This window comes from Leucoraja erinacea, chromosome 31 (genome assembly GCF_028641065.1).
Source record: "Leucoraja erinacea ecotype New England chromosome 31, Leri_hhj_1, whole genome shotgun sequence".
Classification (NCBI taxonomy): Eukaryota; Metazoa; Chordata; class Chondrichthyes; order Rajiformes; family Rajidae; genus Leucoraja; species Leucoraja erinaceus.
This window is the reverse complement of record NC_073407.1, coordinates 26,425,147-26,448,554: the sequence shown is the minus strand read 5'-3', so window position 1 is coordinate 26,448,554 and position 23,408 is coordinate 26,425,147. Positions and strand designations below refer to the sequence as shown.

Genomic DNA, 23,408 nt, shown 5'->3' with positions numbered 1-23,408 from the left:
AAATTGCCTGAGAATGCCACTGTTTGATTTCACCTTATCCTGAGTTACCCATGATTGATGTCCATGTTGTTAAGTAACATCTGTTATTATATTCGATAGGCAATACTACCTTGCTTGCTATTCAGTTCTCCCTCTCCCACTCAAGGTAGTATTACCTATATAATTACCTGTGTAACTGTGACCGTAGTTATACTCCAGCCATCGTTTTACTTTATTACCTCACCTGAGGTTCAAGCACTATTGACCTAGGAATTAAATCACATTATTTTATTGCTTTGCAAATTAAAATTACATTTGCAATGATTGGATTTCAGCGCTAAATGGCTATTAAATGGTTTTCTAGATGATTTGCATATTAAAAAAAACATGTTATGAGATTTGAATTGTCATATGGACAGGGAACTGAACAATGAAATTCTTGCTTGCTGCAGCTTTACAGGTCAATTAACACCATTATACAAATGTACAATGGTTTGTAATACAATAAATTAATAATCATTAAAACTAGGTAACTAGTCCATAATAACGCAAAAGCAAAGTCCGCAGTGCAACCAAATAGACAGTCCGCAGAAGTTCATAGTTGCTGAGGTAGTGGTTAGTATGGTGTGGTGTTCAAGAACCTGGTGGTTGCTGGAGAGAAGCACTCTTATAAAAATTAATGAAATAAGGGCTTTTCTAGGAGAATCTGTAATAAAAAATAAAAAAAGCTCCATAGAGCAAAGTGTGTTTGGAATGATGACTAAGACAGCATGTTGAATTCATTGCACAAGCAATCAGATGTTGCGATAACATTGGAAAAGTCGGTGTTCCCAAAGATGAAATTCTATGGTTCAGAATCTACCCACTGAATTTGTACCAAAGCAGCAACAACTTTACTAAGTTCATGGACCATACAAGACTCGTTCTGCCCCATTTTGTCTCAGCTATCAGTGCCATATTTGATTTCACCATCCCCTCCAATTTCCACTCCTTCTTGCATTGTTACCATGTTTCTCCATAATAGATTTGGTGGGTTGGAACGTCTCATTGGGTTGGAGCTCCAAAATGGGACAGAGTAGTGAATGAGGGATTGATCATCCAGTATTCTTCACTCTCCTATACCAATCAGATGCAAATGGAGGAATGTGACACCTTCCCATCCATTAGACAATCCAGAGTTACTTTAAACTTCCCTTTGGTAGTCAAGTAAAATGTTTAGTGACGGGATCAATCTGAATACATGACAGAAAAGGCGCAAATTATGTAACATGAATGCAGATTTGTGAAAGGGAAATGGCTGATTAGCATTTTGAGTGTATGCTTCATTAATTTGAAGAACTTGAATCCTCCAACCTGACATGTACATTTTATTGCTGTTATTCCTGTTTTCCCCTTCTGTTCTGAGTTATACAGTCCCATGAATTAATCCCGGCATATAGCTTGGGTAATCATTCTGCAGAAATCTTGAATTCTGTTTAGTCACAAGGGTGACCTTCAGCTTCCATATGCAGACAGGTTAATTTTCCATCCAACTCCCAATCTGCCTCCTTTCCTGTTCCAACAACACACTGCTTAAACATGAAGGATAGCACTTTGTTTAGCGTGTTGGCACAAAGCTACTTTGGGGACTCTTCTGGCAAGTTCTGCAATAACTTCAGACATCTATACATTGACTATAGCTCTTTCCTCAACACCATAATCACATCCAAATTCCTGGACCAGGAGTCAGCACCCCTCTGTCACTGGATCATCGATATTCTGATCCATAAACCACAATTAGTACGGGTGTCAGGGGTTATGGGCTGAAGGCAGGAGAATGGGGTTGAGAGGGAAAAGATAGATCAGCCATGGTTGAATGGTGGAGTAGACTTGATGGGCCGAATGGCCTTATTCTGCTCCGAGAACCTATGAACTTGTGAACAATCAGCTCGGATAGGCAGCAATCCAACCTCCACAATAATTCTCAACGCCAATGTCACACAAGGAGACATTCCCATCCCTCCTGCTATGCTTCCTTTGTGCTCACAATTGTTAGGCCAAATTAGGCCAAGGGTCACCTGGACAAATCTCCCTTGCCTATCCGCTTCTTTCCTCTCCTCCTCTGTAACTTAAAACTAGTTTTATCGCTTTCTCAGTTGTGATGAAAGATCTGCAACCTGAAACATTAACACTATTACTGTCCATGCTCTATTGTATGCTGGTAACATTTTGTTTTAATTGAGCGCCTTGCTTATCCTGGAAATTCTAATCCACTCATCAAATATTTAAATCCTTCTGGACTTGCCCTTTTAAATTTCCAAACTCGATAATAGAAGGTGTATTACATTAGATTTGTTGCCTTTCATCACATGGCCAAAAACGTGCTTTACAACCAGACATCACAGCCGGTCTCATTTTCAGGCTTTACTAACTCGTGCTACTTTATGATGCTGATTCTATGACCTTTTCAAAAACAACAGCAAGTGGTGTAGGAGGAAAGAACTGACTGAGCCTCTATTTATTTTCTGTCTATCACTGCTGCTTCTTCTTGTGTATGGCGTGCACAGCCTAAAGTTGTAGGACAACTTGTTCTATTTGATCTTATTTGATTGTGCACGCCGGGTTGATTGCATTCGTCAAAACAGGGCGGACCATGTGAAGGTTGCAATCGCCCACCCCATATCACTGCTAAAGAGCCGATATTTGAAATGGAGGGGTGTTCTAGCACATATTTTGAACCATGGCAGTGATTCAGCTGTAGTTAGGGTTAGGATGTGAAGAATCATTAATTGTTGACAATCTGAGTGCTCTTTTCTTGAACATGAATAATGCATGCATCAAAAATTGACGTGGACAGAAGGAGTTGGTTGTGGATTTTCCCAGAACTCTCTTGGAGAGATGGTTGAGAATGAATATGGTGGCTCAGGGGTAAAGTTGCTGCCTTACAGTGCCAGAGGCTGCTGATGACCTTTCATTTATAGTCAATTAGGAGCAGGGGTGGAAAACCCGGAGGGGGCCAAAGGGGACACGTCCCCCCCATGTTTTGAGAGGTGGGCGACATCCCCGCTAGGTTAACCTGCCTGGGCTTGCGGGAAATATGGCCAGCGTGGAGAAGCAGCGCTGGTATCCCGTCAGTCCAGACAAGGCTGTAGTTAACCTGGTGAGACAGGCAGTTGAGCTGCATTTAGCGCTGGCTTGAGCCTCCGAAGCCTCGCGCGTGTGTGTGAGTGTGTGCATGCGCACGTGGCCGCCAAAAAATTGTGTCTCCCGTCCCCTCCATGTTTTGATAGTGAGTTCCGTTCTTGATTAGGAGTAAGAGCAGGGCAACTTTATTGTGGCTGGAATCAAGGACACTTGCATCAGTGACAAAATCGCAGCTGAGGACATCTTCAAACTGTTCTTCAAGATGAGGCTGGCTGCTCTCTTGTCTTTGGCCTGCAAACATAATAGCTGCGGCAAGAAATTAGTATTAAAGGTTAGAAGTTAATTGAATATTAACAAAAAAATCTTCTTTAAAAGTAATATCAGTACTGTATTTAGTTAAGGGGGTGAGGAAAAAGGTCAAGTATAAGGCGCCAATGAGCTAATCCTGTCTCAAGGCCCTTAAAGGCATCATAACATTATTCATTGAAGGACACAGATCTTTTCCATATTTTCCAAATGAACAATTGATGTAAAAGTCTCATGCAAACAAAAATGGTCTGAAGTCATCTCATCTGTAGTCAACTTTCTAATCAATTGCTAGTATTGCCCATTAACTAGATTATTATTTCTGTGGCTGTAAATATTGACCATATTGTCTACAATGCCAGCATTAAGTTATTGTGGTTCACCAGGCCCTTTATTTAGTCATATTGTTCTTCTTTGGTTATTTTGTTCTTTGCTGCACTGTCCCAGCCTTCCTATAAATATTTGGTTTCCTATCTCATAACTTCAGATTATTTAAATCAATTCAGAGCGACCAACTCTGTGTGAACCCATACGTTGTTTGGCAGTCAGTATTGTTCTTTACATATGTTAAGAAGCTTTGGATATCGGCGATCGAAACACACCAGGAAGTTGGGATAATTATTGTTGTTTCATTTAGAGCTTCATGCTCTACTCCCTCTTCACTCACGACTGTGTTCCTGTATTCGACACCAACACCATCGTGAAGTTTGCTGACAACACAACAGTGAATGGGCTGATCACCAATGGTGATGAAACAAAATACAGGGCGGAGGTGCAGAACCTGGCGGACTGGTGCACACGTAACAGCTTGTCACTAAACACCTCCAAGACCAAGGAGCTGATTATTGACTTCAGGAGGTCCCATAATGGAGAATACGCCCCAATCTCCATTTACGGGGAAAGTGTGGAGAGAGTGTCCAGCTTTAAGTTTCTGGGCACTCACATTTCAGAGGACCTCACATGGTCCACCAACACCGCTGCGCTGGTCAAGAAGGCACAGCAACGACTGTTCTTCCTGAGGACATTAAAAAAGACTGGACTGCCCCAACAGCTGCTGACAACCTTCTACCACTGCACCACAGAGAGCATATTAACGTATGGCATCTCTGTGTGATATCTCAGCTGCACGGAGGTGGAGAGTAGAGCTCTTCAGCGCGTCGTCCACAGAGCGCAGAGGATCATTGGGACAGAGCTACCAGCCTTGGAGGGCATCTACCACACACGGTGCCTCAGGAAGGCTGTCAGCATCCAGAAAGACTCCTCACACCCTTGTAACGGACTGTTCGAACTACTTTCTGAACCGGCCCTGCTGAGTGCTCCCCATCCCCCCTGGACTGTCTCCCTCGGATGGTCTCGACACACAACTTATTTATTTATTTTACTTTTCTTTTTCATCGGTTGGAAGCTGCATACTAAATCTCGTTGCAATAACGTGCAATGACAATAAAATATATTATTATTATTATTATTATTTAACCAACTGTCTGCTGCATTTGCACCAGAATGTAAGGAAATCAAAGTCTAAAGTCTGTGCTTAACGTATGAGCACATGAAAGCTTCATTGCAAGCCAAGACGATGGAATAACTCAGTGGGTCAGGCACCGTCTCGTGAGAAAAGGAATAGGTGACGTTTTGGGTCAGACTGAGAATCAGGGTAGAGGGAAACTAGAGGTATGAACAGGTACAGAATAAATCCAAGCCGGCACCAATGGCCACGAGCCCACAATGGACCATTGTTGGCTGTGAAACAATACGATAGGTTTATTCCAGGAGGGAAATTGAGCTGCCAACTGTCATAAAACACTAAATACATGAAGCATGAAATTAAAGTGATGTGTGGAAAGGATTGGGGAGGGGAAGGGGAGTCAGTCTACCCCACGACAGAGGCGGGAGGAGTTGTACAGTTTGATAGTCACAGGGTAGACTATCTCCTGTGGATTTCTGTGCTGCAGCTTGGTGGAACCAGTCTGTGTTCCTCAGGTTGACCAGCGTGTCTTGGAGGGGGTGAGCTGTATTGTCTAAGAAAGCATTGCTTTCTGACACAAAAACATCAAACTAAAAGCGATTGGTTCTGCAAAAGAAGGCAGGAGATATACGAGTTTAGCCAAGGTTTAACCCTGACTGTCTCTGCATCCCAACCAGCCTTGGTGTAATCTGTCCATTTGCTTTTCACATTCTCCCTGCCACTGCTTGAGTTTCCTGTGCTCTGGGTTCCAAAGTGGTGATATGGGGGAAATAAAATGAAATTGATTTAGATTGATGCTTGATGGCCAATGGGCCTGTTTCCATGCAGCACCGTGATATAATTCTTCAAAGGTAGCAAGCTTTCGAATCTTCCAAGACAATTAAAGAGAATTCCATTCACATTTCTGACGGTGGGGATTTGCCAATGTCAATGAATGTCAAGGATAAGTGGTCAGACTTTGCTCTTGTTTGTGATGGTCATGCCTGGCATTTTTGTCACATGAATGTTACTTGGCACTTGTCAGCCCATGTCCAAACGTTGTTTAGATGCTGCTGCTGCATGCAGCAATGGACTGCTTCCTTATAAAAACTTGTAAATCTTCTCTCCATTCTTTCCAGCTTAACAACATCCTTCCTGTAACAGGTGACCAAAACTGAAAACTTTACTCTAAATGCAACCTCACCAATGTCACAGCATAACATCCCAACCTTTCCACTCTATATCCTGACTGTTGGAGGCCATTTACCAAGAACCTTCTTCACCACCCTATCTACCTGCGACGCCACTTTCAAAGTATGTACCTGCACTCCTAGATCCCTCTGTTCTACAACATTCAATGGGGCCCTGCCATTCACTGTGGATGTCCTGCCCTGGTTTGACTTCTCAAAATCTAACACCTCGCACTTATCTGCATTAAACTCCATTAACCATCCCTCAGCCAATGGAGCAAGATCCTTCTGTAATTTTTGACGACCATCTTCACTATCTACAACATCATCCACTTTAGTGCCATCCTCAAAATTACCAATCATGCCTTCTACATTCTCATCCAAATCATTAATTTAAACCACAAACAACAATGGGCCCAGCACTGATCCATGGGCACAAGACTAGTCACAGGCCTCCAGTCAGAAAATAACCTTCCACCATCACCCTCGGCTTCTTCCCATGAAGCCAATTTTGTATTCAGTTGGCTAGCTCTCCCGTGCGATCTTGCCTTCCAGAGAAGCCTGCCACTGAGTGTACATGTATGTGTGTGTGTGTAGGAATGTATATATGTGTGTGTATAGAGATGTATGTGTGTGTGTGTGTAGGAATGTATATATGTGTGTGTATAGAGATGTATGTGTGTGTGTGTGTGTCTGTGGAAATGTGTGTGTATATGTGTATAGAAATGTATATGTGTGTGTGTGGAAATGTATGTGTGTGTGTGTCTGTGTCTGTGGAAATGTGTGTGTATATGTGTATAGAAATGTATATGTGTGTGTGTGTGTGTGTGTGGAAATGTATATGTGTGTAAATATGTGTGTGTCCCTTAGAATACACTCCAGTAATTTGCCTGCCACAGATGTTAGGTTCAGTAATCTATAGTTCCCAGGCTTCTCCGTGCAGCCCTTCTTAATTCGAGCCACAACATAAGCCACCATCCAGTCTTCCAACGCCTCTTCCATGTCTAATGATGAGTCATACATCTCGGCCAGGAGGCCAGTCATTTCTTCTCTAGCTACCCACGGTGTCCTCAGATATATATGATCAGACCCGTGAGATCAATTTTTTAACATTCCACCATATTAAGTGGAAATGTATCTCTAAAATACATGAAAGTCATAGAGCCTTTGTTCTGCGTACAGTGGGGCAGTTTTATTTAAAACACTTTCTTAAGACGCTCATGTGAAACAAATCTGAAGCTGCAAATGAATACCGGACAGAATGTGTTTCAGCGCTATGCTGAGTTATCTATCACTGGCTGTCATTTTCCACGTTCTCTTCTATGTCACAGCTATTACACATTTTCTACGAATTTCTGGTTGCGTTTCTGCTATTGGCCAGTGGAGAACGGGCTGGTGTTCATTCATCCCACATTGCTGAAGGCTCTCAGATTCAACACGGGCTGACTGCAGGGCAGCACCCAGTGCCTTTTATCCTGCAATACCTCGTCTTTCTCCGCGACAAGAGGGAAACCAGCCTACGGCCACAGTTTATTTTGTCTTTCACATTTCTACTTTGTCTGCAAGAATGAATGTACAGAGAATTTTATTTCCAAAGTGCCTTTTTGCATTGATTACGCTGAGTATCAGCACTCCTTTGAAGAGAGACCACGGACACTGGAGAGGTAAGGGTGGGTTTTAACCCTTTTATGTGAGACTGCATTTATAGAAAACTGATTGTTTCCTCATTTAGGTTTGGAATGAATGAGAGGTGATGCTGTATTCAGATGAAACATTTTTTTTCCACTGGCAATTTGTAGAATTACATTGTCCGTTATAGTGAATTTGATCCTTTCCATTTAGGATATTGATAGAATCTGTGGAATAGCTCTTTCTGTGTCCACAGCAACATCTTCAATGCTGCCTGCAGTGCTGCTGGTACAAAGGCAGCAGATTCATCCAATCCAGTTTTATGCCAGTGACATCACTGAGTATTTATTTACCTTTTAACTTGCAGATGAGGGAAGGTTAGAATAAAAATAGCAATAATAAGATGATATATTCCTGAAAGAATTTGCGTTGTATCTGCATCCAGAAAAACATTGCCCTTTTCCAGTTAATAATGAGTGATTTTTTGAATCCATTTTTGTTTGGTATTTGAGGTTGTCAAATGAAATTAAATTCATCAAAAGGAATGAATGAATGAAAATGTTTAATTGGCTCCAGGATCTCGATGTGTATTTGACCTCATAAATGATCAGAATGGAAGAACGATGAATGATATTTTAAAAAGAGTGCACATTTGATCCTGATGCCAGATTTGAATCAGTTATTGAGGGGAAACCTGCAGACCAGTTGGTATATAATTTTGCTGCTAGTTACTAAACCATGTTCACTGACCTAGAACTGGACTGCATTGAATGAAATGGTTTTAGAGGTTGATCTTGAAGCTACAGGTGAGGGATGCTCATCGCTGTTCTGTGGCTTGGTTAATTCAAGGCATAATGCAATAAGTTAAACAATTAACCAAAATAATTGATCCATGAGATTAGATGTTGTTGCTTGTGAATAAATCAAAAAACTAATCCGCTTGAGAGCTTCATGTGACGTCAAACCATGTTTTTCCTTTGTGCAGGAAGGAACTGCAGATGCTGGTTTAAACCGAAGATGAGCACAAAATGCTGGAGTAACTCAGCGGGACAGGCAGCATCTTGGAGAGAAGGAATAGGTGGCGTTTCGGGTCGAGACCCTTCTTCAGACACAGAAGGGTCTCAACCCGAAACGTCACCCATTCCTTCTCTCCAGAGATGCTGCCTGTCCCGCTGAGTTACTCCAACATTTTGTGTGTATCTTCTTGTTTTTCCTTTACTCAGCTTGTTTTTGCACCAGTGTCTTTCAATTTGATTAAAGTCTTAGATTTATTTAGTGCGGTGTAATATTTAGAGGATAGGTTTGCCAGTTTTTCCATGCTCTTATCTTTTCATTATAGACTCACAATTACAGAATATTCAATGGTATTTGTTTAGATGTGCAAGTGTGGACCAGTCGGCTTTTGAAATAATCATCATTAATTTACTAGCCAAGTATTTGCAACGTACAAACAATTTGATTTTGCCACAGTCATACCAAAGTAAGCAACAAGACACACAACGACATTAACATAACATCGCTCACTGTGATGGAAGACAATAAAGTCTAGTGGAGCACTATAATCAATGCTTATCCTCCTGACATTCTGTAGTGTCACAGAGGATATGAATCATAGAAATGCGTCTTAGAAACAGGCCATTCAACCCATCTACTCCATGCCTGCTTCACTGAAGCATTCTTCCAAAGTATTCCACTCTATCTTTGTACAGATGAAGAAACCAATTTTTAACTTTGCAATGGCCACGTATTTGGACGCAAAATGCTGTTGAATATCGTGAGATTGTACAAGATGCTATTTAGATGCAGATCTATCTGTAAGCTCTGGAATGCTCCTCTATGTGAAGAGCCATCATCTCAGCTACCTATCTGTATGACATGTGAATTGAAGAGAATCATTGTTAAATTCCATCCCTTGTCATCTTGGATTATGTCCTCAAGTCGTCAAAACCATTATTCCTCCAGTTTTATTTGTCAAATAGCATAGTATGAAATAATAGCATACAGGCAGTTGAACGGGATTTTAGTTCATTAACCTTGAGATGTAACAGTTTTTGTAGATTTTTCTGTAAACCTACCTGAATAGTTTGTTTTTAACTTCCAGATTCTCTGTTACGCAAAACATGCTTATTCTTGTCAAGTGCAATACCCCCTCTGTATGATATACAGGTTGTGTTCCTGGAAAATAGTCCATATCTGAGCATCATATCTGAGGAAAGATGTGCTGGCCCTCGAGAGGGTCCAGAGGAGATTTTCAAGAATGATCCCTGAAATGAGTGGGTTAATCTATGATGAGCATTTGACAGCACTGGGTCTGTACTCGCTGGAGGGGGGTTGTGGGGGGGGGGGGGGGGGGGAGGAGGGCAGATAGGAGCAATATTAGGCCATTCGGCCCATCAAGTCTACTCCACTATTCAATCATGGCTGATCTATCTCTCCCTCCTAATCCCATTCTCCTGCCTTCTCCCTATAAAACCCTGACACCCGTACTAATCAAGAATCTATCTCTGCCTTAAAAATATCCATTTACTTGGTCTCCACAGCCTTCTGTGGCAAAGATTTCCACAGATTTACCACCCTCTGACTAAAGAAATTCCTCCTCATCTCTTTCCTAAAGGAAAGTTCTTTGATTCTGAGGCTATTAGCCCTTGACTCTCCCACTAGTGGAAACATCCACTCCTTTCACTATTCAGTACGTTTCAAGGCAGTGATTGATAGATTCTTGATTAGTACACGTGTCAGGAGTTATAAGGAAAAGGCAGGTGAATGGGTTAGGAGGGAAAAATAGATCAGCCATGAATGAATGGCAGAGTAGACTTGATGGGCCAAATGGTCTAATTCTGCTCCTATCACTTATGACCTTATGACCATACTGCCATTTTCCACAATGGGAAACTACGCCATCTGCATGTGCGTTCAGAAATATGTTGAAAAAATCATTTATTTTTCACTAGCTCCATGAGAGCAAACATTACTCTTTATCTCAAATTGTTCAGTTCAGTTTACTTTATTGTGACATGTACCAAGGTACAGTGAAAAGCTTTTGTTGAGTGCTAACCAATGATGATCATCGAGCCACCCACAGTGCATGAATGCAGGACAAGGGAATAACATTTAGTGCATGGCAGATGAAGTTTAATGTGGATAAATGTGAGGTTATCCACTTAGGTATCAAAAACAAGAAGGCAGATTACTATCTAAATGGCGTCAAGTTGGGAAAAGGGGAAGTACAGCGGGATCTGGGGGTCCTTGTTCATCAGTCTATGAAAGTAAGCATGTAGGTACATCAGTCAGTGAAGAAAGCGAATGGCATGTTGGCCTTTATAACAAGAGGAGTCGAGTATAGGAGCAAAGAGGTCCTTCTGCAGTTGTACAGGGCCCTAGTGAGACCACACCTGGAGTATTGTGTGCAGTTTTGGTCCCCTAATTTGAGGAAGGACATTCTTGCTATTGAGGGAGTGCAGTGTAGGTTTACAAGGTTAACTCCCGGGATGGCTGGACTGTCATATGCTGAGAGAATGGAGCGGCTGGGCTTGTATACTCTGGAGTTTAGAAGGCTGAGAGGGGATCTTATTGAAACATATAAGATTGTTAAGGGTTTGGACACGCTAGAGGCAAGAAACATGTTCCCGATGTTGGGGGAGTCCATAACCAGGGGCCACAGTTTAAGAATAAGAGGTAGACCCTTTAGGACGGAGATGGGGAAAAACGTCTTCACCCAGAGAGTTGTGAATCTGTGGAATTCCCTGCCACCAGATGGCAGTGGAAGCCAATTCACTGGATGTTTTCAAGCACAAGTTATATTTAGCTCTTAGGGTAAAGGAGTCGAGGGATATGGGGAAAAGCAGGAACGGGGTACTGATTTTAGATGATGTCATGATCACATTGAATGGCAGTGCTGGCTCAAAGGGCTGAATGGCCTACTCCTGCACCTATGTTTCTATTTTCTGCTGGTGGAGACACTTTACAATGAGTGTTACATGCTGCTGATTTGTTAACAGTTGGAAATTAATCAAACAGTCAGAGTGGCAGTGTAAGTTTGAGTGGCAGAAGCACAGAAGAGTAACCTTAGGCAATGTTCATTCCTTTGGGTTGTAAGCTGCCCACGCAGTATATGTGAGGCTGTTCTCCCAGTTTGCATGTAGGCCCACTCTGGCAATGGGTTAAGGCTCAGGACTGAAACGTCGGGCATGAGGAGCAAGGGCGGGTAGGGTGAACCGGGGTAATGCCTCCAGTGCCTTCGAGGTTGGGTGCAGGAGTTACTCTCGGGACATAAAGATGGCCGGGCGACGAGAGGGACATCCGATCGTGGGCTGAGCCGGTCAAAAATGACAGAGGAAAGCCCTGTAGCAGCCTGGGGCTTACCTGGATCGGGAACTGCTCTAGTAGACCAAGCATGCGGACTGACCGGATTTTGTAAATGGCGGTGCCCGCATGTGTAAATATGGTAAAAGAATTTCACTGTGCAGTTGCATCTGACAAATAAATCACCATTGAACCATTGAACGGGACAGACTGCCAGGACTGATCTATCAGTCCACAGGTTCTCCTGATGTGAGATGCTGGAGTAACTCAGCGGGACAGGCAGCATCTCCGGAGAGAAGGAATGGGTGAGGCTTCAGGTCGTATTTCTGTATTATTTCGTAATAATTTCTGTATTATTTCCAGAAATACCTGCCGTTCTTGTTCCACCATCACCCAAGTGTCTTGGCCCCGCAAGTAGTTTAGATTTTAATTGAGAAACAGGAACTGCAGAAGTTAGTTTACAAAAAAATGTACAAAGTGCTGGAGTAACTCAGCAGGTCAGGCAGCATCTTTGGAGAACGTAGGCAGGTCCATGTTTTCCAGCGATGTTGCTTGATCCGCTGTGTCACCCCAGCATGTTGTGTTCTTGTTTTGTAAATCAGCATCTGTAGTCCCTTGTGTCTCCAATGCTGCAGTGTCATATTAGAATCGCCATTGCAAAATGGTCATTATTAGACAAGATTTTAAAATGACAGTTGTATGCAGCATTGTTTCAACTCCCCTAGTTGAAACTAAATAAATATCTAAAGCCCAACATCTGACGCTGCAGGCATTTTTGTCATTCATGCCTTTCCCAACATCCATGAATCAAACGGCCAGTTTAACACTGAAAGTTCTACCTTTGATGGATGTAGAGAGTTGACTGAGCACAAAGTTAGCATTTGGGACTCACATGAGCATGACCAACTCAAAGCATTTGACATGAGCAACACTGGGGAGTTGGAAATTCAGAACTTGATGGTTGATGTAAAAGGGCAGCAACACAGGAGGTTTACACAATAAATATAACAGCTTCATGACCCTGGCAATGCCATGTGTGATTTCTAAATTATCTTTGTTTAATGTTCTGATGGTGCAAATGGCTAGAAATAAAGTGGGACTAGTGTAGCTGGGGCATGTTGGCATGTGTGGGCAAGTTTGGCCGAAGGTCCAAAGCATTTCCATGCTGTATCACTCCCTGACTCTGTGGCTTTAGCCATTGTAGATAACTGCTGTCAACGCTGACCAGTGAGATTGGTCCTAAATGCGTTCATATTTGGAGTATTTGAGATAAGTGTCACAGCATGGTGTTTTCAACACTCTGTCTTTTCATTTATCAAAACACGTTTTCTTGATTCTGCAAGAGACTCGTTTGCCATCAGAAATGTGCATCCTTGATTGCGTTATCAGGATCAGGGAAGGAATCCAGCAACAGAAAGTTAACATGCCTGTGGCCTCTGTGCTCTCAGCGTGCCAGATTGTAAACAGCTTTTATTATAGATGTGCATTAGTAGTAATTGTATTCAGGTCCCATTGGGCTTCCCCTCCTGGAAGAACTTGAATGCCGTGAACCTTGGCTGAATTAAACGGTTGCCGATGCCCTGCATGCTGAATCGTTGTTCCTCTAGATCAGTGGTTCCCAACGTGGGGTGTATGCCCCACAGGGGGGCAATTTGATTTTTAAGGGGGGCAATTGAGTGCGACTGAGGAGGTCTGGGTCCAAATGTTCGATTTTTTTTTTTTTGGATTTTCCATCAGGTAGTTTATGTTTCAGATGTTATTTTGAGTAAATAATTTTTTTGGGGTAAAAAAGGTCTTTATTGTGTATTTATTACATAATCACCGCGCCATCGCCTTCAGCTGAAACGGAGTTCACTTTTTAAATGATAAGAATTATATATCACCACATGGGGGAGGGGGCATCAGGATTTTAGAGGTGATTAGGTGGGGCATGGCCAAAAAAAGGTTGGGACCACTGCTCTAGATGCTTTATCTTTTAACGCCTCTATTTCTGATTTTTGTTATGACCAGTTTATTTCCGATACTACCACTCTGACTGCACATATTCTTGTAAAATCTTGAGTGCATTTTTTTTAACCCAGAGCCATCCCAAAGTGTTTTGCATCAGCAGACATTGTAGAAGATTTACATTCAGTAAATTATTACAGAGAATGAGCTTTAAATCTGCTTTAGTTGGCTCTGAAAGGAGATATTAACTCGGACTTCAGCAGAAAAACTAGCTTTTCTATCTGCCTCAACTGCTGACAGGGTCTTACATCCACTTACGACAATTCAACATTATTCTTGGAAAATATACTTGTGATCTCTATAATACCAGTGTTTCAGAAAGAACTGCAATGCTGGAAAGATCAAAGGTAGACAAAAGTGCTGGAGAAACTCAGCGGGTGAGACGTCACCTATTCCTTCGCTCCATAGATGCTGCCTCACCCGCTGAGTTTCTCCAGCATTTTTGTCTACCTTCTATAATACTAGTGATCTCCATATTTCTCCTCTTTCCAACATTGGTTCCTGTCAAGATATTTGCAAGTTGCAATATAATGTTGTAAAATTAATGTCAATGACTACTTCATACACTCTGCAAGTGGACAGATGTTGCCACATTTTGTTTCTAAATGGTGAACTTCAATCACTTTGGTTCTCTGATTTTCCCTTGACTTGTGGTAATACTCAGACTGAGCATCAGAGTGCGCTGTTGAATAGGCAGCACACAAACACATCCAAGAGATCTGGGCTTATATGCTTTGACTTTGAAAAGGGATTATTTAATTGTTCAAATAAAAACCTACTTCCTCGTACTATAAGCCGGACAGATAGCAGGGGGAAAAGTCACTCCAGCATTAGGAAACATTTTGGTTTTAACAGCTTTTATTAACAATATATTTGGATTTTTAAGTAATGTATAAATACATAAAAATATAGTTTAGAATTTGCAGATATCTGCATTACATTGACCTTTTTTAGTTTAATTTAGTGTCACATGTACCGATGTACAATGAAAAGCTTTTGTTGCATCTTATCCAGTCAGTGGAAAGACAATACATGATTATAATGTGGCTAAAGGGATCAGGGGGTATGGAGAGAAAGCAGGTACAGGATACTGAGTTGGATGATCAGCCATGATCATATTGAATGGCGGTGCAGGTTCGAAGGGCCGAATGGCCTACCCCTGCACCTATTTTCTATGTTTCAATCGAGCCGTCCACAGTGTACAGATACATGATAAAGGGAATAACATGAATAACATTTAGCACAAGATAATGTCCAGTAAAGTCCGATTAGAGATAGTTCTGGGTTCTCCAATGCGGTAGATAGTAGCTCGGGACTGCTCATGGTAGGATGGTTCAGTTGCCTGAGGACAGCTGGGAAGAAACTAAGGAAGAAACTATCCCTGAATCGGGACAATTTATTGGCTATTACATGCATTAGAAAATTCTATGTTACCTTTTGGATTTCTAAAGAAATTTAATTGATTTAGTAAATCTAAATTTGCATATACGATGATCAATTATATACGTTTCTCAGAACAGATCGTGTCATAATATTCATAGAAATATCTGTACAGATGTGAAAAAGATTGGAGATGTCCACTGTTTACACTGGCAATCAAGAACTTGGTAAAAACATTGTCATATTTGCCTGTTCTTTGCCAATAGAAGCACAACAGCAAGTCTGTGACGTTTGATACACATCCAAATGTGGCCAGATCAACAGAAAACTAAACTACTCAAATGCAGCCTGGGGTTGCCTTATAATGAAGCCGTCTCAATATCCACATGAAAGACTATTCAGATCTGATGGGATACCCAACTATTAGTTGCTTTTTCAATATTAAATATTCCCACAAGAGTCATCGTCTTCTGTTCGTGTCCATCTTGTTACAAATGTTGACCTCGCTGTCATCGTCTGTCCTGAAAAGGACGCAGGCTTCCGGCGACAATTAGTGGGAGCCATCACTGATGTGGATGTGCACGCTTCTGCTATGGGGCCCCCACAAGAGTGCAATGCATGATTCATCATGGCTGCATTACAAACACAAGGATCAGCTTGTGAGCAAAGATTACCGCTTCTGGAGCTTGTTCCTGGAAAGTAGCTTCCAATTAACAATTACAGCAGGGAAACAGGCCATCTCGGCTCTACAAGTCCGTATCCTTAAGGATAACCGGAAATACTGCTGGGTTGTGTTTTGTGGAGCATCATTAAATCGGGGAAAGTATTTAATGTTTTACTGGGCTTAAGTGGATAAAGGAGGTGGTTGCTGGGGCCATGTCAGAGATTTTCCCGGATGCTAAATCCTTTTGTAGCAAGCAGCAGTCAGTGTTATAATATCAACACATTCACCCACAGAAGAAAAGAGACAAGACGCTGGAGTAACTCAGCAGGTCAGGCAGCATCTCTGGAGAAGATGAATAGATGATGTTTTGGGTCTGGATCCTTCAGAAGAAGTGTACCTTATGTTTTTTTTGTTGTTAAAAACATCCGCAGTTTCTTGTTTCTACATTCACCCAAAGCACAGTGTCATATTGAGATCATAAGTGACAGAATTAGGCCATTCGGCCCATCAAGTCTACTCCTACCATTCAATCATGGCTGATCTATCTCTCCCTCCTAACCGCATTCTCCTGCCTTCTCCCCATAACTTCTGGCACCTCTGTTTGTATCATCCAACGATTTACTGATGTTGGGAGCGCCACATGAGAAACAGTTCTGATGCTCGGAGTATAGATCTGAATTTAAGAGTGATTCGGAAAGCCTAACAAGAAAGAGGCAAGGTAAATGAAGCTCAACAATGAAAACATTGTACAAACCTGATAACTTTACTGTCTCTAAGGTTTGTATTTTCCGAACAATCTTGCTGGAGTGTTAAACTGCTTTTCCTGTTAGATTGTTAGTTCCCCTGGTCTGTGATAGAAAACCTTGAGTTTCCAACAGGAATCCATTCATAGTTTCTCTTTTTATTTAAGGAGACTCGATGATAATAAACTTGGAAAACTCACAGAAAAGTGGGTATTTGCTGCCATCCTATGGTGAAGGTTATATATGCAACGGCAGAATAAAATATAAGAACTGCCACGTACCACCTACATGTGCTTTAATAAATTAAAAAAGTGAATTTGTTTTAACAAATCTAGCTTCAAGCATGATGCTACTTTTGCAAAAGAGCGCAGGAAGATCAAAGCTGTACCTTAGGCAGAGTCTTCAAAGGCAATTAGCAGAATAAAGCCAGAAGCTCCCTATTGTTCCCAGGTCTTTCAAACACAGATTTTCATCTGTATTGTCAAAAAGGCTGCATCCTTTCTGGCCTCGATCAGATTTTTTTTTTGAATTGCATGGGGTGGGGGGGAAAAGGATAAATAGATGAGAATGATGTGCTGCATCTGTGCTGCATCTTGGTGGAACCAATCTGGTGCCAAAGGGTGCTCCTCAGATTGACCAGTGTGTCATGGAGGGGGTGAGTTGTATTGTCCAAGATATATGAGATCTGGAATAATAAGTTAGATTGGACATGATGTGTCTACTGCAGTGAGTAGCCGTCAGCATATTTCTGTAGGCCTGCTCCAGAAATCTTTGTTTCTTTGTTCACTTTCCATGGCGGAACAGAATTCAACTCGGCATGGCCGCCCGAGAGGGAAAAAAGCTGCAGTTGAATGAGAATCTTCTGCGCATTTATAGAGGCATAGTTACACAGCTTGGAACAGGACCCTTCGGCACAACTTGCCCACACTGACCAACATGCCCCATCGAAACTCGTCCCACTTGCCTGCGTTTGCCCCATATACCTCGAATCCTGTCTAATTACTTCCTAAACATTCCGACAGTCCCTGCTTCATCTACCTCCTCCGGCATCTCGTTCCATATACCCACCACCCCGTGTGAAAAGGTTACCCCTCAAATTCCTATAAAATCTTCCCCCCTCATCTTAAACCAGTGCCCTCTGATTCTTCTCAGATTCAGATTCAAGATTCAATTTTAATTGTCATTGTCAGTGTACAGTACAGAGACAACGAAATGCATTTAGCATCTCCCTTGAAGAGCGACATAGCAAACGATTTGAATAAAAAAATAATAAGTGTGGGGGGGGGGGGGGGGGGGTGGTGATTGGCAGTCACCGAGGTACGTTGTTGAGTAGAGTGACAGCCGCCGGAAAGAAGCTGTTCCTCGACCTGCTGGTTCGGCAACGGAGAGACCTGTAGCGCCTAGGAGGGTAAACAGTCCATGGTTGGGGTGAGAGCAGTCCTTGGCGATGCTGAGCGCCCTCCGCAGACAGTGCTTGCTTTGGACAGACTCAATGGAGGGGAGCGTGGAACCGGTGATGCGCTGGGAAATTTTCACCACCCTCTGCAATGCCTTCCGGTCAGAGACAGAGCAGTTGCCATACCATACTGTGATGCAGTTGGTAAGGATGCTCTCGATGGTGCAGCGGTAGAAGTTCACCAGGATCTGAGGAGACAGATGGACCTTCTTCAGTCTCCTCAGGAAGCTTGCTCAGGACCTTGAGCAAGAGACTTGGGGAAAATGTACGAACTCTTTACAGACAGCACCCACAGTCAGGATTGAACCTGGGTCTCTGGTGCTGTAAAGCAGCAACTCTACCGCTGTGCTTCCATGCTGCCCTGTGTGATCTTTGTGTGATGCCTGCAGTTGGCTCTGCTGGTTTGCCTCCAGTTGCAATGCTCACTGATGGCCAGTTATGGTCACGCTGCCAGTATCCGCTCTTGCAAGTGGCTAGCACAGGCCCTGCATTCGGCACCGAGGCTCAGTGTCAACAAGGCATTAAAGTCGTTAAAATGCCGGGGTAGGATGATAAAGACCTGATAAGAAAAACTGAATAGTATGCAGTTCAGCCGAACAGGAAAGTGCAGACATTATCTCAGGCATTGTATGTTTTCTGAGTGATTAAATCAATCCAAACTCATCGCCTTGCTGCTCCACCCCAGGCCAGTACCATCCAGAAACAAATCCTATGAAATGTTGCTGTATAGGCTGCTGACCATTGTCAACTGTGGGGGTGGGTGGGTGAAGGAGGAACCCGTGAGGTGGGTCGGCTGCCAGCTGCTTATTAAGAAGTAAGCAATTTGTCATCAATCTCATCTGTCTTCTTTCAGACCCATTGAGTGTTTGCAACCTGACACTGTGCAAGCAGCTACTTTACAATTGTACCAGCTCCTGCTGCCTAGGTCAGTCAGGCCCTCCTGCTTAGAACTGAGCCTGTTTGCTCCTGTCGGGAGAGAGTGTGATATGTGATTACCAGATTCCCTGCTGCCTTCCCATGCAACTGCTCACAGTTGTTGGGGGTTATGGTATGCGGTGTTGACAGTTTTATTTAAGAACACCAGCAGTGGAGGCCAATTCACTGGAAATTTTCAAGAAAGAGTTAAGGGCCTGTCCCACTGTACGAGCTAATTCAAGAGTTCTCCCGAGTTTCCCTCGATTCGAACTCGGAGAATTACGTTCGTAGGTACTCGGGGCTCTCGTGGATATTTTTCAACATGTTGAAAAATCTTCATTCGTTTCCCGAGTACCTGCCATTAGAGTTACGAGCCGCTAAGAGACGCCCCGAGCTCCGACTTACCCGCTACGTACATTCTACGTGCTTTCCACGAGTTTGTTTTTTATTAAACTTGGGAGAGCTCTTGAATTAACTCGTACAGTGGGACAGGCCCTTTAGATTTAGCTCTTAGGGCTAATGGAATCAAGGGATATGGGGAGAAAGCAGGATTGGGGTACTGATTTTGGATGATCAGCCATGATCATATTGAATGGTGATGCTGGCTCTCTAAACTAAACTAAACTTTGCTGTAGTGAAAATCAGTGTAATATGAATCATGCACCTACACGCCTTGTGTCAGTGGCATTAAATACAGCTAACATCAAAAATGAACACGTTAATAATTCACCATGTATTTTAAATAGAGCTGTAGGACATTTTATCTTATTTTTAATTAACTATTTAAATAAGTTTGCACAGGATGTTAAGGATAAGTAGTTTGTACAATTTAATTGGATTGGGCCCTCAATGTAATCTGATATTTTTCAAAGATCCATTTCTGTTATCTTTACTTTTAACTCATTAAAACTACTTGCAGGTTGCTGCCCTATTCAGATTTGTGTTTTCTCTTTTACCCTGCAGAGATGCGACATGGAGCGGATGATTTTGGTAGTGATATTGATTACATAGCATCGATTCTGGCCAAAAGCGTTAATAGTCTACAAGCATCACACTCAAATGCAGTGGGTAAGTGCACTTTCACTCAGCACATCAGAGGGCTTAAGACCAAATCCTAAATGTGAAAGAAATGGTTTTGAGACCCATTGTGTCCTTTGTTGAAGCCCCCTGCTGGGTTTTGTCCCTATGTTTGCACCATTGCAACAAGCAGCTTCTCTGCTGGTCACCATTACCTGCTGTAAAATGGTGGCACTTTGATCTGTTGTGACAATTGCAGCATTGTTCGCTCAGACCTGTGAATGCAGAAACACGTATTGTTGTCTGAGTTGGAAATACGCAAGTGTGGATGAAATGTTTAAGAAGGAACTGTAAATGCTGGAAATCAAAGGAGGCCAAAAATGCTGGAGAAACTCAGCGGGTGAGGCAGCATCTATGGAGCAAAGGAAATAGGCGTTGTTTTGGGGTCGAGACCCTTCTTCAGACCAGAAATGCCGCCTATTTCCTTTGCTCCATAGATGCTGCCTCACCCGCTGAGTTTCTCCAGCATTTTTGTCTACCACGTGTGGATGAAGGATGGTTTGGGTACTTTTTTGTTTACCCTGGTTTTGGCTACTCGTGTCCTATTCTGCACACAAACCTGCTTAACATGTTGTAGGGTATTCACGGTAACCTCCTCTGGTGAATTGCTCTTTTGTTTATTGAAACTTGAATCTAATTCCTAATGTCCTCCATTGAAAGACACAACGTGCTGGAGTGGCTCAGCGGGTCAGGCAACATCTCTGGAGTAAATGGATAGGTGATATTTTGGGTCGGGATTCGACACATCACCTAAGAGTCCCGTCCTGAAATTTCACCCATCCTTTTTCTCCTGAGATGCTGCCAGACTCACTGAGGCTTGGTGCAGCCAACACCAAGGGTCTGTGGGGGAGGAACACAGTCTAGGGTCTTTCCACTGCTGGACATTGAGATGCAAGGTGGGACTTCCTTCATACAAGGGTTAGGGTTATGGCCACGTGAGTGACAAGGGTGCCTTTTCAAATGATATTTTTGTAAACATCACCAATTTTAACGCTAATAAATTGATGTATAGCCGTTGAGAATGCCAGAAGAGTTTTTGCATTGTTCTTGTTTTGTGTATATATATATATTTATTCTGAATAAAGTTTATTTTTGGTGGGGAAAAATGCCTTTTTTGTAAAAAAAAAAAAAAAAAAAAAAAAAAAATTGTCAGCTCTATGATGGATAAATAGGGGGAGGATGAGGGGGAGAGAATACGCTAGAGAGAATTGAGGAGGGATGAAAAAGGAAGGGAGGAAGCAAGGGGGGGAGAAGTAAAAGGTGTAGAGTGATAGTGAAAGAGGAAGGGATTTAAGAGCAAAACGACAGAGAGGAAAGAGCTTGTGTGAAGATAATCATGGGCTCTGTTGTATGGTCAAATGTTAGATACTCAGCGGGTCAGGCAGCATCTGTGGAGAACATGGATAGGTGACGTTTGGGTCGAGGTTGCCTGACCCACTAAGTTACTCCAGTACTTTGTGCACTGCAGTCACCGAAGAAGGGTCCCGACACGAAACGTCACCTATCCATGTTCTCCAGAGATGCTGCCTGACCCGCTGAGTTACTCCAGCATTGTGTGTGTCTCTATCTTCTTTAAAAAACAAAATTGATCTCTTGTCAAATATAAGTTTCCAATGCAATACTTTGTGTTAACAGTTAACAGTTTGGAAGCTGCTAAAGTGCAAGATGAATCGAGGGTAATTCGTGCAGGCCAACAATCTGTCAAAATTGTGACTACAAGCACACCGCAACATAGATCTACTAAAGTGGCAGCCGTAAAGAGTCATCCAAAGAAATCACCGGTTCCTGTCGCTGATGCTGTTCTGCTCAGTAAGTATCCATTGCATTTCAGAGGAAGTGGATTTTTTAGGATGTGTGGGTGTTTGTAGATTTATTCACAAATTGCTGGTAAACAATTATAATGCAGCTTGTGCAGCGATTCTTTTCCAAACCATTTGGAATGACTTCAATGACCGCGTCAGGGATTGAAAGCACCTGTTTTGCAAAGTTCAATCATGATTTCACTAGCCCTAGTTAGATTCACTGGGGTTGGCAATCCTTGGTAGTATAGGACGAGAATAGTCGGCACGGTGTGACAAGATGGCGCAGCGGTAGAGCGACTGCCTTACAGCGCCCGACACCCAGGTTCCACCCTGGCTACGGGCGACGTCTGTACAGAGTTTGTACGTTCTCCCCGTGACCTGCGTGGGTTTTCTCCGAGATCTTCGGTTTCCTCCCATATCCCAAAGACATACAGGTTTGTCGGTTAATTGGCTTGGTGTAAATGTAAAAATTGTCCCTAGCGTGTGTAGGGTAATGTTAATGTGTGGGGATCGCTGGTCAGTGTAGACTCGATGGGCCAAAGGGCCTGTTTTGGCAATGTATCTCTAAAACTAAACAACAAATAAATCTAAAAGTAAATAGGTGTCACAGTAATCAACAACGTTCTTTACCTGTGATGGGCTCATGACTCGAGTCCGCATTTTCTTCTGATCTGATTGCTTCTCCATCTATGAATTGTGAGGCTGCAGAACTAGCTACTACATTGCCATGCTGACTCTGATCTTGGTGGTTAGTTGAATTGTGGTCTTAGTTTAGACATTTTGTGGCACAAATAGAACTCTACCCTCATGGGTTCAGTGAATTTAATAGCACTGAGAGTTTTGGTAAAGAAAATCCATCAGGAAAATGTTTAGCGATTTTTGTTTGTATGAATCTGCCAGCACACTTACTGTAAATAAATCATTTGGACTTCATATGCCAACATCTGGAGTGGGATTATCCACTATAAATTTTAAACATGCTTTGTAGACAGTTTCATTAGCATCAAAGTGCAAACCTAATAATCACGCATCCTTAGTTTAATTAGGCAATCACCATGTATTTCAGGCTCCTATTAATCACAGGCCATTGAATTGTGAAGTACCGTCTAATTGCCGATTGACTGCATCAACTAGCTCCTAAATTAAACGGCATGACTATTCTTGAAATGAAAAGTTTCTGTTTCCCAGTTCATGCCCTTATTAGTGCAGGGAAAGTCAATATAGACAATGCACATAATTCAGTGTGGCTTCTGCAAGTTAAAATTGTCAATCACAATTTAAGATTTTAATTGAGAAACAAGGAACTGCAGATAGTGGTTTACAAAAAAGGACAAAAAGTGCTGGAGGATGCTCAGCAGATGAGGCTGCATCTCTGGTGCTCCATCATCAAG

At 42.5% G+C, this 23,408-nt stretch overlaps 1 protein-coding gene across 2 annotated transcripts in view; it reads left to right on the top strand.

The window, feature by feature from the left end:
* The window catches only part of LOC129712132 (neural proliferation differentiation and control protein 1-like), a 92,607-nt gene that overhangs the window by 57,738 nt on the left and 11,461 nt on the right, over positions 1 to 23,408 (top strand). For both annotated transcript variants that reach the window (XR_008725994.1, XM_055660347.1), the window contains exons 3-4: positions 20,102 to 20,206; positions 21,851 to 22,024. Coding sequence is in view for 1 of the 2 variants with exons in the window: in XM_055660347.1 (XP_055516322.1) it covers positions 20,102 to 20,206; positions 21,851 to 22,024 (279 nt within the window). In the remaining variant the exon portion in view is untranslated. The remainder of the gene's footprint in view (positions 1 to 20,101; positions 20,207 to 21,850; positions 22,025 to 23,408) is intronic.